The 13,203-nt window shown below is 45.1% G+C and overlaps 1 protein-coding gene across 1 annotated transcript; it reads left to right on the top strand.

Moving 5' to 3' along the window:
* The first annotated feature begins 229 nt into the window (after positions 1-229).
* LOC311064589 (uncharacterized protein) lies at positions 230-7,852 on the top strand. The gene is made up of 6 exons (XM_084084455.1): positions 230-352; positions 558-655; positions 771-1,076; positions 6,244-6,391; positions 6,868-6,898; positions 7,394-7,852. The coding sequence occupies exons 2-6, from the start codon at positions 574-576 to the stop codon at positions 7,523-7,525; spliced, it is 699 nt and encodes a 232-aa protein (XP_083940581.1). The 5' UTR covers positions 230-352; positions 558-573; the 3' UTR covers positions 7,526-7,852.
* Positions 7,853-13,203: the final 5,351 nt, after the last annotated feature.

Below are 13,203 nucleotides of genomic sequence, written 5' to 3'. Positions count from 1 at the left end.
TAGAGTAGGATAAGAAAACAGCCAGCCATTTCAGTCTGATAATTCATATTCCATTCTGATTGGCTATGATTGACTTCCAAAATTTGCAGGGCCTGGGTAGCAAACCTCAACAACAAAAGGACATACGTTTCTCCTCTCAAAATGAACTTCCTGTGTGGCAGTCATGTCTGTATTGTGGGTGGGCTAGATAGGATGTAAAGAATTGATTCACATCTAGAAACGGCTATCAACCTGTCGCTTTATTCAGGTGGTGAATATTGCGATTGTTTCCATTTTATCACAAAGGTTGAGTCTAAAGAGAAGATCTTGGCTTTTCAGACAGGATTAATGTGAGATTGACAAAGCAATGCTGGTAAGTAACTAAAACATAGCTTAATGTATTCTTCGACAACCATTTTTTATGGATTCAGCCTTTACGCAAACTGACATGGCTTGTATATGTTGGACAGAAATTGTCATCTGTCAATATTTATCGTGTCTACTGGATTTCATAACTACACCAAATGACAATTAAAATTAACTGAGTTACAAACCAAAGTTTGACATCTTTGTTTCAGTAATGTTGATGGTAGAATGGAGGTCTACTCTAGATGCACTGCCATGAACACAGCACTGACTGTCCTATGCTTCATAATCTGGATCTTCTCACCAAGTGGTAAAAGCCATTTACAGATCTGAGCACACTCTTTTTAGTATTGACATGATACTTTCCACTTTCTGAATGCAAGGTTTCAATCATTATCATCTGTAACGTACCTTTTTCCTGTCAGATGGGAACACAATCTCACAGCTGGCTGGCAGCACAGTGACACTGCCTTGCGGGAACCAGTCACTGAGCAACCTCCATCAGCTCATATGGAAGAAGAATGGGGTTAACCTGTTCACTTTTTCTCCAAAGAAGAACTCTAGTGTCCATACCTATCATCATGGTGCCAGCCTCAAAATAACTCTGAATGCCACTCTATTGTATCCACTGGTCTTTGAGAGTGTGGCCATTTCTGATTCCGGTAACTACACCTGTGAGACAGCTACCAGGACAGGACTCTGGGAGCAGAACTGGGAGCTGCTGATCACAGGTATGCTATGCTCACGAGCCATGTGACCGCAACTAACTGGCATAAAATAACCTGACTTGAGTAAGAAATCTTATATGGCATTAAAAAAAAAGTTATGTTAGGTGTTTTGACTTAAGTCAGATTTCCAGACCTCCACTAAGTCATTATTTATAGATTAAATAGCCATTAAAAAGGCATGTTACCAACGTACAATTCCAGTCAATTTATGTCCTCACAAATGGATGCATCCACAAATAATAATAATAATAATACATTTTATTTGTAACACTCTTTATATTTGACACAAATCTCAAAGTGTTAAAGGAGCTACACCATGAATTTAAAAAATAATAATAATATTTGATATCATATTGTTTATGTCCCTCAAACGTTTTTCAAAAGGTTTGAGCCTAAATCAAGCCTCAGATATACTCATTCCAACTAACTTCTCTCTGGCTTATAAAGCACTTTCACCTGCAATACCACATTGTCCTGTTTGGCACGGGGCGCTATTGAGCCAGTTTGTATGCATGTTATGTCCTGGTTCTGTGTGGAAAAAGTAAAAAAAAAAAAATAAGAAAAAATTATTATTATTATTATTATTATTATTATTTTTTTTTTATTTTTTTTGGTTAGAACTGAAAAACGGGAGGAATTGTTCCCAGACGTGACGTAGGGTGGGGGAACAAATCTGACGGACTGTTTTCAGACCAATTTACATAAAAAACACAGATAGCCTATGAAAGCCTGCATGCTCGAAGTCGGGTATTTGTTGGAACAGAAGAGAGGTGGGGGAGACCAAAAACACACAAAAATGAAGAAAAAGTTAAAATTCATGGTATAGACCCTTTAAATAACAAATTAATATCAGTGTTTACAGATAGCAGGCCTACAACATGACATTGTATGTCCATTACTATTGTGCTGTGTTAATCTGCATGCAAACAGTTAAAATTCAACTCAAGTAAGATTCCATTGTAGCTGCTGTACGTTTGGCATATCTTCTTATCAGGTTCTACTGAGCTTGGAGGGAAGCTTGAGAGTGTCCTCCTGTGTCACAGGATGACTATAGCCTCGTTCTGCTTCTATGAAAGGTTTACCAACCTCCATGATGCTATACGCGCGCGCACACAAACACACACACACACACACACACACACACACACACACACACACACACACACACACACACACACACACACACACACACACACAAAATATGTTTTTATACATTTTAACTTATTTTTTCTTTCCCTTTTTTATGATTTTGAAGCATACAATGAAGCATAAGGAATGTTTGCGGTATGGGCAGTGAAAGTCACCCCTACCTCCACGGAGGGAAATACTAAATGCATTTGATTGAAATGAAACATCTACAGATGCATAGCTGGGACACATCATCAGTGATGGTCCTGAGGTCATTGGGTGTTTCGGGCCTTGCAACATCAGACACCCTCTCTCAGGCGGCCCAGCTGAGGTTCATGACGCCTCAGCTTGTGCCCCAGCAGCGTTTGACCACGGATCTGCCCTCTTAATCCAGAGCCACCTAGAGGCTTTCTCTGCTGCCTCTGTGTTGTTACGGATGGCCCTTCTCCTTCTCTCTCCTGTGATGCCAAGTGCAGTATAGGCCCTGCACAGCGACTGGCCGGCAAAGCCTCTGCACCCTACCTCCACAGGCAAGCACCTAGCCTTCCAGCCTCGTCTGTGGCAGTCGCTGACTAGGCTGTCGTACTTCTCCCTTTTCCGCTCAAAGGCCTCCTCCATTCGTTCTTCCCACGGCACAGTAAGCTCCAGCATGACAACGTTCTTTGTTGCCTCTGACACCAAAACGATGTCAGGTCTGAGGGTGGTCTTCACAACATGCTGGGGAAACTTGAGTTGACTGCCCAGGTCCACTGACAGCTGCCAGTCCTGTGCAGTGTTGAGAAGCCCTGGTGTTGCTTTCGATGTTGTTCTTGGCTTCTCCCCCGCTCTGATGAAGTTGATGGCTTTCTTCATGGGTTTTGATCGACAGCTGGCGATGCCACTACAGATGCTCTCTGCGATGGTCTTGAGCACCTGGTCATGACGCCATCGGTATCGGCCTTGCCCCAGAGCTTTAGGGCAGCAACTCATTATGTGCTCGAGGGTCCCCCTTCTCTGGCACAGGGGGCAATCTGGTGTATCGACCAAACCCCAGCAGTGCAGGTTGGATGGACTGGGAAGTACATCATAGACAGCCTGGACCAGGAACTTGATGCGGTGTGGCTCTGCCTGCCAGAGGTCAGTCCACGAGATCTTCCTCTCCGCTACTTGCTCCCATCTTGTCCAGGCGCCTTGCTGTCTCATTCCCACTGCCCTTCTGGATCTTTCCTCCTCCACCACTGCTCTCACCTCATTCTGGACTAGTTGCCTCCGATCTTTTCCCCGAGCCTTGTCGAAACGGGGGGATGCGAAGGTTCCTAGACCAGCCCTTCCTCTGGCCACTGTTCCCACCAGGACTCTGTGGCGTAGCCGTGACTCTGCCTGCTCCACTGCAGCCTCTGCTCTCCATTTCCTGCCAGTCTTGACTGCTACTCCTGCCCCGGATACTTTTGGATCCGTGGACTCACGGTATTGCAGCACCTCCCTGGCACGCAAGACCTTGAACTCCTCCTCAATGGACTTCAAGGGGAGTGTCAGTTTGCAGGTGTTTCCATAGAGGGCGATGTTGGTCAAGCTCCTTGAGAGCCCCAACCATCGCCTCAAGTAGTGACTGACACTCCTTTCCAGATCTGAGATGGTAGTGATCGGGAACTCATAGAGGAGCAAAGGCCACAATATCCTTGGCAGAATCCCGTGCTGATACACCCACGCCTTGAACTTTCCTGGGAGGCCCGTCTTGTCGACATCCTTCAGCCATCCCTCCAGCTCCTTACAGGTGTTCTTGATGGAGGCTGCATCCTTGAGGCTGCTGTCGAAGAACTTTCCCAAGCTCTTTATCGGCTTCTCAGAGATGGTAGGGATTGGTGTACCTGCGATAGAGAAGCGGAACTTGTCTGCCACTCTGCCCTTTTTCAAGACCAAGGATCTTGACTTCGTTGGCTTGAATGACATCCTGGCCCATTCCATTAGCTTCTCCAGCCCCGTCAAAATCCATCTGCCTCCAGGCACTGACTCGGTGGTCACTGTCAGGTCATCCATGAAGGCACGGATAGGCGGTTGGCGGATCCCAGACATGGACTTGGGACCTCTACACTCTGGTTCTGCAGATTTCACCAGCATGTTCATCGCTAGAGCAAACAGGATCACAGAGATGGTGCATCCAGTAATGATCCCCATCTCCAATCTGTGCCACTCAGATGTTGTTGATCCTGCTGAGACCCTCAGACTGAAATCGCTATAGTAATCCAGAATGAGCTCCCTTACTGCAGCTGGAACATGGTGCCTCTCCAGTGTTTCGAGGACCAGCTTGTGGGGCATTGAGCCAAAAGCATTGGCCAGATCTAACCACAGCACCACCCTTGTTCTCCCTTGCCTCTCTGAGGAGCTGCGTGACTACACCAGTGTGCTCCAAGCACCCTGGTACGCCGGGGATGCCGCCTTTCTGCACAGAGGTGTCGATATATCCATTTTTGAGGAAGAAATCAGCCAGTCGCTTAGCTACAATACTGAAGAAAATCTTCCCCTCAACACTGAGCAGCGAGATTATTCTGAACTGGCTGATGTTCTTAGAATCCTCCTCTTTAGGAATCCACACTCCCTCTGAAAACCGCCACTGCTGTGCTGTTTTCCCCCTTTTCCAGATGACCCTCAAGATCTTCCAGAGCCGGTGCAGCAACATCGGACAGTGCTTATAGACCTTGTAGGATGTTCCGCTTGGTCCTGGTGCTGACCTGGACCTTGCTTTCCGCACCACATCCTGAACTTCTTTCAGGAGTGGCTCCCTCAGATCGAAGGCCTCAGCTGGCTCAGGTGGTCTTATTACAGCCTTGCACTGTCCTAGCTCTTGGTCTCGGGTGGGGTCACTGAAGGTGTCGTGGAGGTATTTGTCGACTTCCTCCTTTGAGCAGTCTAGGCGTCCACTGCGTTTCTGTCCGAGGAGCTCCTTCATGAAGCCGAATGGGTTGTTGAGGAAGGCAGCCCGCTTCCTAGCCCTCTCCCTCCGCCGTCTCCGGTGGTATTCTGCTCTGCGCAGGATTAGGAGCTTCTTCCTGAGCATGAGACGGAGCTCTGCCAGTGGTGCACGCTCCTCCTCACTGGCGGCCTTGTGCTGTTTCTTCAAGGCTTTCAGTTCTTTCCTGATGTTGTGGATTTTAACTGCCCTCTGGCTCTTGAAGTAGGGCTGCTTGGCTGCCCTTTCCTCCTCAACACCAAACCTCTCCGCGGCCATACTCACTATGATGGTCGTCATAGCCCGAAGCCTCCTATCAACATCCCCCTTGGCTGTTGCTTCCAACACCGTGTCGACATCCTCGTCAAACTTCTGCCACTCTGCTCTTTTAGAGGCTTGGGGCCATTTGATCCTTCTCTTCTCGGACTGCCTGTTCAAAGGGACTGTTTGCACCACTCGGAGGCTCTGGGCTCTGTGGGGTGATTCCGGGCCCGGCTCCTCCTCTGTCTCACCAGGTACTAGACCTGTGCATTGTGGTGCTTGCAGTCGCTCCTTACATTTCATCTTTGTTTGATGGATCTTTAGGCCCTTCTCATTCTTGCAGATCTTTCCGCACAAGCACTCTCTCGTCAACGTTTGTCCATTGCTGTTGTTCGTTACCCTTAAATCCGTCCGGCTGGGGACCTCATCCTCCCCCCCTCTCGGGTTCCCCTGGGGGTATTTTTCCTTTCTTTGTTCCGTAGCTTGTTTGGGTCCTCCTTCACAGGAAGTGCGGTTAGGGCTGCTAACCCGTGCCGCCCCGGTTGCCGTCTTTCCGGGCTGCCATCTGTCTCTCCAGCTGTCGCCAAACTTAGGCGTTAATAACATTAACGCATTAGGTATGCGTTAATGTTATGCACTGTTTGTATGATCAATTTTAGCCATGGGTTTGTTGTGGTTTAACTAGCACATTTTTTGTTATGTTCAGCCACTGTTAGTAGGGTTAGGTTTAAATGCAATGGGTTGGTGAGGTTTAATTAGCATAATACATTTTAGTTATGGTGAGGCACTGTTAGTAGGGTTAAGTTTAATCAGTGATTTATGAACTACTGTAAATTGTGAACTACACTCTTGCAGAAAGAGAAGAAACTGAAGCAGCAGAAGGAACTAAAAAGACAGTGGTGATTGTGGTGGTGGTTGTAGGAAGTGTCATTGTGTTTCTGATCATCTCCATCACTGTGGTTTCCTGCAACCGACAAGCCTGCAACGTCTGCCGCCCAACAGTGTGAGTACTAGGTCCTATGTTGTGTTCTCTCTACACTGACACACAAACAGAATTGACTGCCAATCACTCACTGATTAACTAAAGGCTAATTTAGACTTTGTTGAAAAATACCGGATTTCGCTTTCCGGAAGCAGCAGTCATAAGGAAGAATGTCAATGCATGTTATTATTAGCCTCATAACCACTTGAATATGGTCAGCTAAAAATAGCCTATACAAGCTCACAACAGGTCGCAATGCACACACACACACACACACACACACACACACACACACACACACACACACACACACACACACACACACACACACACACACACACACACACACACACACACACACACACACACACACACATACTAGAATTTCCTCACACCTAAGTAGCTAAGTAAAAAGTGTCATTACTATTAGGACTGTTTGGTGATATGGAAAGAGATTCCAACACTCACTAACCACAACCACTATCTTTTTCCCCCAGAGATGACATTTCACCTCCTCCGGCAGAAAGGGTAAATATCAGAAGTTAGCAACATGATGCTCTGTACAGCTTGATGTGACATTTAAAAATGTAACAACTATATTTATTGCCCTCCCTTTCATTTTTTGTGACACATTTATGGATACTTAACTACTCTTGAGGGGTTCTTAGTATGGTGAGTAATTAAAAGGTAGTCATTGAGTCAATCCTGGGGTGAGGAGGTCTTGACAATCAACAAAGTGTGTTGTTTATTTCTCTGCCCTTGGTTTCATACCATGAAACGCATTCTGATAGCAGAGGCAGAGGCTCAGGAGGTGGCAGAGCAGTTGCCTGGGAATGAGACGGCTCCTGGTTTGATCCCAGCTCCTCCTGGCATCACGTTTAAGTGTCCTTGAGACACTGAATCCCTAACTTGTCTCTGGATTCTGTTCAATGAATTCCCACTGCTGACAGTTAGGTTTGGTTAAATGCAGATGTCAAATTCTGGGTATGTACACATTAACTTTCCCTCCCCTATATTTGTCAGCCCACAGGTCCAGACCCCATCTATCAGAGCCTCCAACCAGCCACTATGGATCAGGATCAAGTCTATGGTGTCATAACACCATCTACAGCAGTGGTTTCTACCAGTGGTAAAAGTTCCCCTAGGAATACTTGAACAGCTTGCAGTTGATACGTGGAAAGATTGGGGATTGAGTACAATTTATTTCCAAAGTGACTAAAAACAATATTCCAGGTTATTTCTTAAGGCCCAATTTATAATAATGTATTTTCAAAATGATTAAAAAAAGATTCCAAGTAATTTCATAAGGCCCCATTGACTTTATCCACGGCTAAACCTCCAGTTGCTGTGACTCTGGATTGATGTTCAGGGGAGCCCAATGAGAAAAAGAAAAAGAGGCCAACCAATATACCGTCAGTTCAGTGAAAACTATTATATGGCTTGTGTATGTCCGCTGATCCAATGTAAAAAAAAAAAAGCTGCAGCAACACAGAGATCCGCCCAAACCCTTTTCTTTGTGAACTATAACTGTTGAACTTGGTGTTATCAAAAACAAAGTCTATATTCAGACTCCTGGCACAGCTATGGGCTCCAAACTATACCAATATTGTTGTTTAAGATTGGGAAACCATGTATATTCAGTGTAAAAGAAATCTTATAATTTGGATCTTGAGATCCACATGGGAACTGCATGTCTCCAATTTTTATCTCTGACTTCATGTGGCCAGCCTGTGTCATCGATGATCGTCATCTATGTCATAGATAGACAAATTCATAGAAAAGATAGTAATTCTATTACATATCTATGACATATCTACGTATCTATGACATATGACTCAAATTTTGGGCAAAGTTTCAGCCTGATCTAGGCCACATTCAATGGCCTAATGTCAGAGGGCAAACCGGTGCTAATCAGTCCATCGGTTTACGAGATTTGATTAAAAAAAACAGGAAACACCTCCTTTTAGTGCCCAGTCTTCTCATGTGCCCACTCTGCTTTAGTGCCAGGTTTACCTGTGCCCACTTCATTTTAGTGCTTGGTTTACATGTATTCAACTGTAATTCCTCCAATGTAGTACGCTCACTTGTCCTTGTGCAAATGTATTCAGTACTTTGGTCAAACAAAGAGATGTTTAAAATTGAGTATCTCTGAACAAGAAAATGCAATATGTACAGGAAATGTTGAATATATGCCATGGCAAAAAACTCAAGCCTTCGCTTTGTTGGTGTAGAACAAATCACGGCCCTTAGAGGGGGCACTACCCAATATGTTGGTGTAACGTTTTGGACAGACCAATTAAATAACATGCAACCAAGGGGTAGTGATGTCATTACTTTACCACCTTGCCATATCTTAAACATTATAAATAGGAGTAACATGTTCTTGTTGGCTTGCTATATTTCGTTTTTTATTACCTTAGGCCTTTTAATTTCTCTTTGCATTCCATAGGCACTGAAACTCACATACAACACATTGCTTTGTATTGGATAAGAGTAGGTTCCTTGATAATCCTGATATAGTTTGTATGGATTTCCTGTTACTTTTTATGCTTTTATGATGTAATGATTAAACATTTTCTGTGAAGGATGTTGCATTATTGAATGTTTTGTTACCGTTTATCCTGACAGGATGCACTGTGCTATGTGTAACCAAATGGACCTGTTACTAAAGGCAGTATCAGCCAGGTGCTCCTTGTTTTAATTAAGGGTGGGGTTTAAAATGGCTGGGCTGCATTTGTCCAGGGGATCTCCTTGCTGTAAGATTGGCGTACAAGGAGGACAAGAGGCATATTGGCCTCCTGGTGAATTAGAAAGGATGGTAAAGCATGCCCTTATTCCATGCTGTTGTGCTCCTTCTCCTCCCCTGTTATGCCAGCCAAATGTTGGTATTGTATGTGTTGGTTAGCTACATAATGATCGTTGGTTTTATATACTTAATTTGCAGAAGAATAAAAAGCCTTTTCATTTCCATGCCTCATCCTTGGTTACATGAACCTGTGCATTGTTAAAGATAACCTTCCCTCTAGAAGAAAGAAAGGTGGCATAGTCTAGTAAGCAATTCTATTTAATATGAAATGGTGTGTGTTTTACTATTATCCCTTTTAAAGCCTTCCCTGTGCTACACATTTTGCTACACTCTCTGGACAAACCGGTTTGGTCTGGTGTAGAATGAGTAAAAAATGTGCATCTGAGTAAAACTATTTTTTGAGTGCCACTACCTATTTTTATGCTGTACTGTAGATTTACATGTGCAAGTTTGTCATGATCGTTTTGCATTTTACAGTGATCTCTTTCATAACACTATCCAATCAAATCCCAATCAGCATTTTAATTATCTTCTCCAGCACTGGAAAATAGAACCCTTCAAATGTTCTTTGACTGAAGTGTAACAGTTGGCAGATGGTTAAGGCTCCAATAATTGATTATTAAGTCAGCAATAATACTTCAAATATAAATAATAAGACACGAAAATACATTTTCAAAATTTGAAAATAACAAATGGAACACTTGACAGCTAAACTAAGAAAAAGTCTTCAACTTTATTAACCTTGTGTCAGTACCTCTAGGTTCTCCCTGAATGAATCCACCTGTTTCTTCATCTTGTAAACGACTGCAGGAGTCTCTCCAGCTTCAATCATGATCATCTTCTCCGGGGCCTGCAGTCTGAACACAGTGACAGTCAGTCTTTCTCTCCTGAGACACTGAATGGCTCACTGTTGCAGTTGGCAGCGACCACCTCCAGCTTGTAGGAGGAGTTTGGATTGTTTGGTTCCATTTCCAGCCGAGGTTGGATGTTGATGATGTTGTACAGCTTCAAAATGTCAAGGGGTCCTGCCTCAGCCGCCGAGCAGGACAGATCTGGAGGAATGAAAAGGTCACAAATTATTTCATCAGCAGTTATTTCAACCAGTGTAATACAAAGTGGTACACATGCACACCTGCATGCACGTGCAGCCGTGCATGGGCACACATATGTGTGCATGCATGTGAGCAAGGAAGGACCAAGGACCCCAATGGAAACAAGACCACAAGGACTTTTTTGGACGGACCTTTTAGACAAAGTATTATAAATGTAATTGTGATGTTTACATGTTTTTTGCCTAATAAAATATTCAATCAATCAAAGCACATACTACATGTGCACGCACACAGACCTGAACAACAATACTATTATATTCATGAAATTCGTCCATTCTTTTGACTCACACAGTCCTTCAAGAGAAACCAAACGTTGTGCAAAACACTGAAGATCTGTCAGCAGCAACTGTACGTGCACTAGGGTCATGATACAAGTTACAGAATTCAATATTAGCAGTTACTTCAACAGACTATGCCATTTGTTCTTTTCACCACTAAGGGGCACTGTTACATGTACGATGGTCCAGTCCTTGCATTGGTAACCAGACTAGTTGGCCCAAGAACACTGGGCACCATTTAAAACATAGGCTATATATTTATATATTTTTTTTATTTATGTTTACATTTATTTTATAAATGGGGGGCCAAATAGCCTACATATTATCTCTAATGTTATTTAATGCCTAATATTTCTACAATTGCTATAATTGATACAAACATTTGGATAGCCCATCTAACTATATAAATGGCGAGCAACTTCCGCACCCTCGGTGGTGACACCCCACAGCTCTGTTATCGACTAAACAACGCACCGCCAGACCACATGTCGCCTACTGACTCGCCACGCCGGCCGCGCTGAATTTACGCCTCGCGTAGGGGACATCTCACTGCTCACTACACCGTTTCCACCGCGCAACATAATTAATTCTACTCACCAAATGTCGGACAAAACGGAAGGGGAGCCCGCTTCGTACCGTTTACCGTGCGCACGCCCTCATCACCACAACAGCAGCCAGCCGCTGCGGGTTTTTTTTCCTTTTTTTCAAAACTTTTTTTTTGGTCACCATTTTCTCCAGGCACCATTTCTGGTGTAACGTCGGGTGTTTCTTTTCACCAGCCAATCACCTTTCACGTTGCCACGTCCGTTGCCACGTCGCGCTGACGTACGCTAAACAAGCGCTGCCGTGCGCACAATGCAAACGAGCCCAAAGGCGCGCAAAAATAAGCCGCGCATTGCTTAGACACAAAGTCAGACCTGGCAACGCAGCCTACGCCAATCATGTGTGAGAGATCTACAAGCTATGGGCCAGAGACGCCACCGTATCTTAGCAACAACTACAGCGCTCACTCTCATTGGTCGTGTCACGCTAACAGCAGTCTCCAGACAATGGCATCGCAGACAGCTTGCTGTTACTGCTGTAGCCATCACAGGCAGTTGCAGCACGACGGACAGGGCGCTGTGATAGCTGCCATGTCGCTAACGCTAACCTGGTTGTCATGCCTGCAGCGGCTGTGCAATCACTTTGTCAACAATGCACGTTCGTGTGGTGAATGTCTATATTGCTGCTCAGTTCGTCCATTGTAGATGGTGTATGTTTGTGTGTGTCTTCTGGAGAACTATTTAGCTCCACAGCAACTACAGTAACTAACGTAATGGCAGGACCGCCCCGTGCAAGGCATGTTAGGCTGCATTATGGTCATGTAGTAATTTCAGATAATTTCGCTCCGATTAGAGCAGTGTCTATCAACCCTTTCACGCCGCCCCCCCCCCAAATACACGTACTTGATCTGGGCCCCCCCCATTCTGTTTGACTCCGTTCCACAAGTAAATATTGTGAAAATAGCCGATCTACAAGCTCGAAACGCCTCACGTTGACAGGCTTTGTAAGCTTGGAGATCAGCTATTTCCTACATGATTGCCTCTTTCTTACATTCTTTGCCAATGTGGCCCATGTTTTCATAGCATAGTTTATTGACTACTTCTGTTGCAGAAATGGCCATTTCCTTTACTTTCGCTTTTTTATTGTCTCCGCCAGGCCGAAAGGCATGGCGCAAGACTATGTTTCACCCCCTGTCCGTCCGTCTGTGATAGCTAATCTCTCACATCGTTGACTTGATCGCAGGAAAATAACAGCCCGATGTGGAGAGTCAGTGAGAGCTGGATAAACGACGTAAAATGTGTCAAAAGGAGTCTGTACGGCTGTCGATAAATGAACACATGACGTCGGTGGGAGAGGAGATATTGTGTCTTTTGGACAAACTGCAGCGTGGTGCTGATGTTTGTTGTGTGAAGCAGCTTAATGTCAGAGTGTTTGGCTTGGAGCGCCTCAGTGCGGCTGCAGAGTTCATGTGCAACCTCTTCCAGAGAGACACAGAGACACTAGAAACTCTGCTGGGGAAAAAAAACACTGCTGGGCATTGACTTTCCTATGGACATTGATCTACACACTGCAGGTATATCTGCTACACACACAACATCAAACTACACACTGCAGGTATGATGCAGCGTTTGCATTACAGCCAGCATGCCAGCGTAGTTCCCATATGGTTTCAAGGTGGGCTAAACCATATGGACCCCATGTCAGCAATGTCAGCGGCATCCACTTCAGTCCCAACTGCGATGCCCATGCAGGCTATAAGTAGCTTCTACCTGGCCCTTAGGTGGGCCCCAACTAGCCATGTTTATGTGGGACCAAGGCGGGTCCTAACTGGGTTTGCCCATGCAGGCTTTAACTGGGTTCTACCTGGGCCCTAGCTGTACCCTAACCAACCACAGTGCAGTGCCCATCGCTCCAATTGTTGTGACGTCAGGGCTCTCAATACTGCACATTGGTGGAGGAGGAGGGTCCGCAGGGCGACCGCACACATCGCTGAACCAATGGTAGCCCACGGATGTTTCCTCTGTGGATTTACAATCTGCCCCTCTATGCCACATATCATCCGCACTACAGGGTCTTCACTGACCGAGCCACGGC

This window comes from Gymnoscopelus microlampas (assembly GCF_963454915.1).
Source record: "Gymnoscopelus microlampas genome assembly, chromosome: 17".
Lineage (NCBI taxonomy): Eukaryota > Metazoa > Chordata > Actinopteri > Myctophiformes > Myctophidae > Gymnoscopelus > Gymnoscopelus microlampas.
This window is presented reverse-complemented; position numbering and strand designations above follow the sequence as displayed.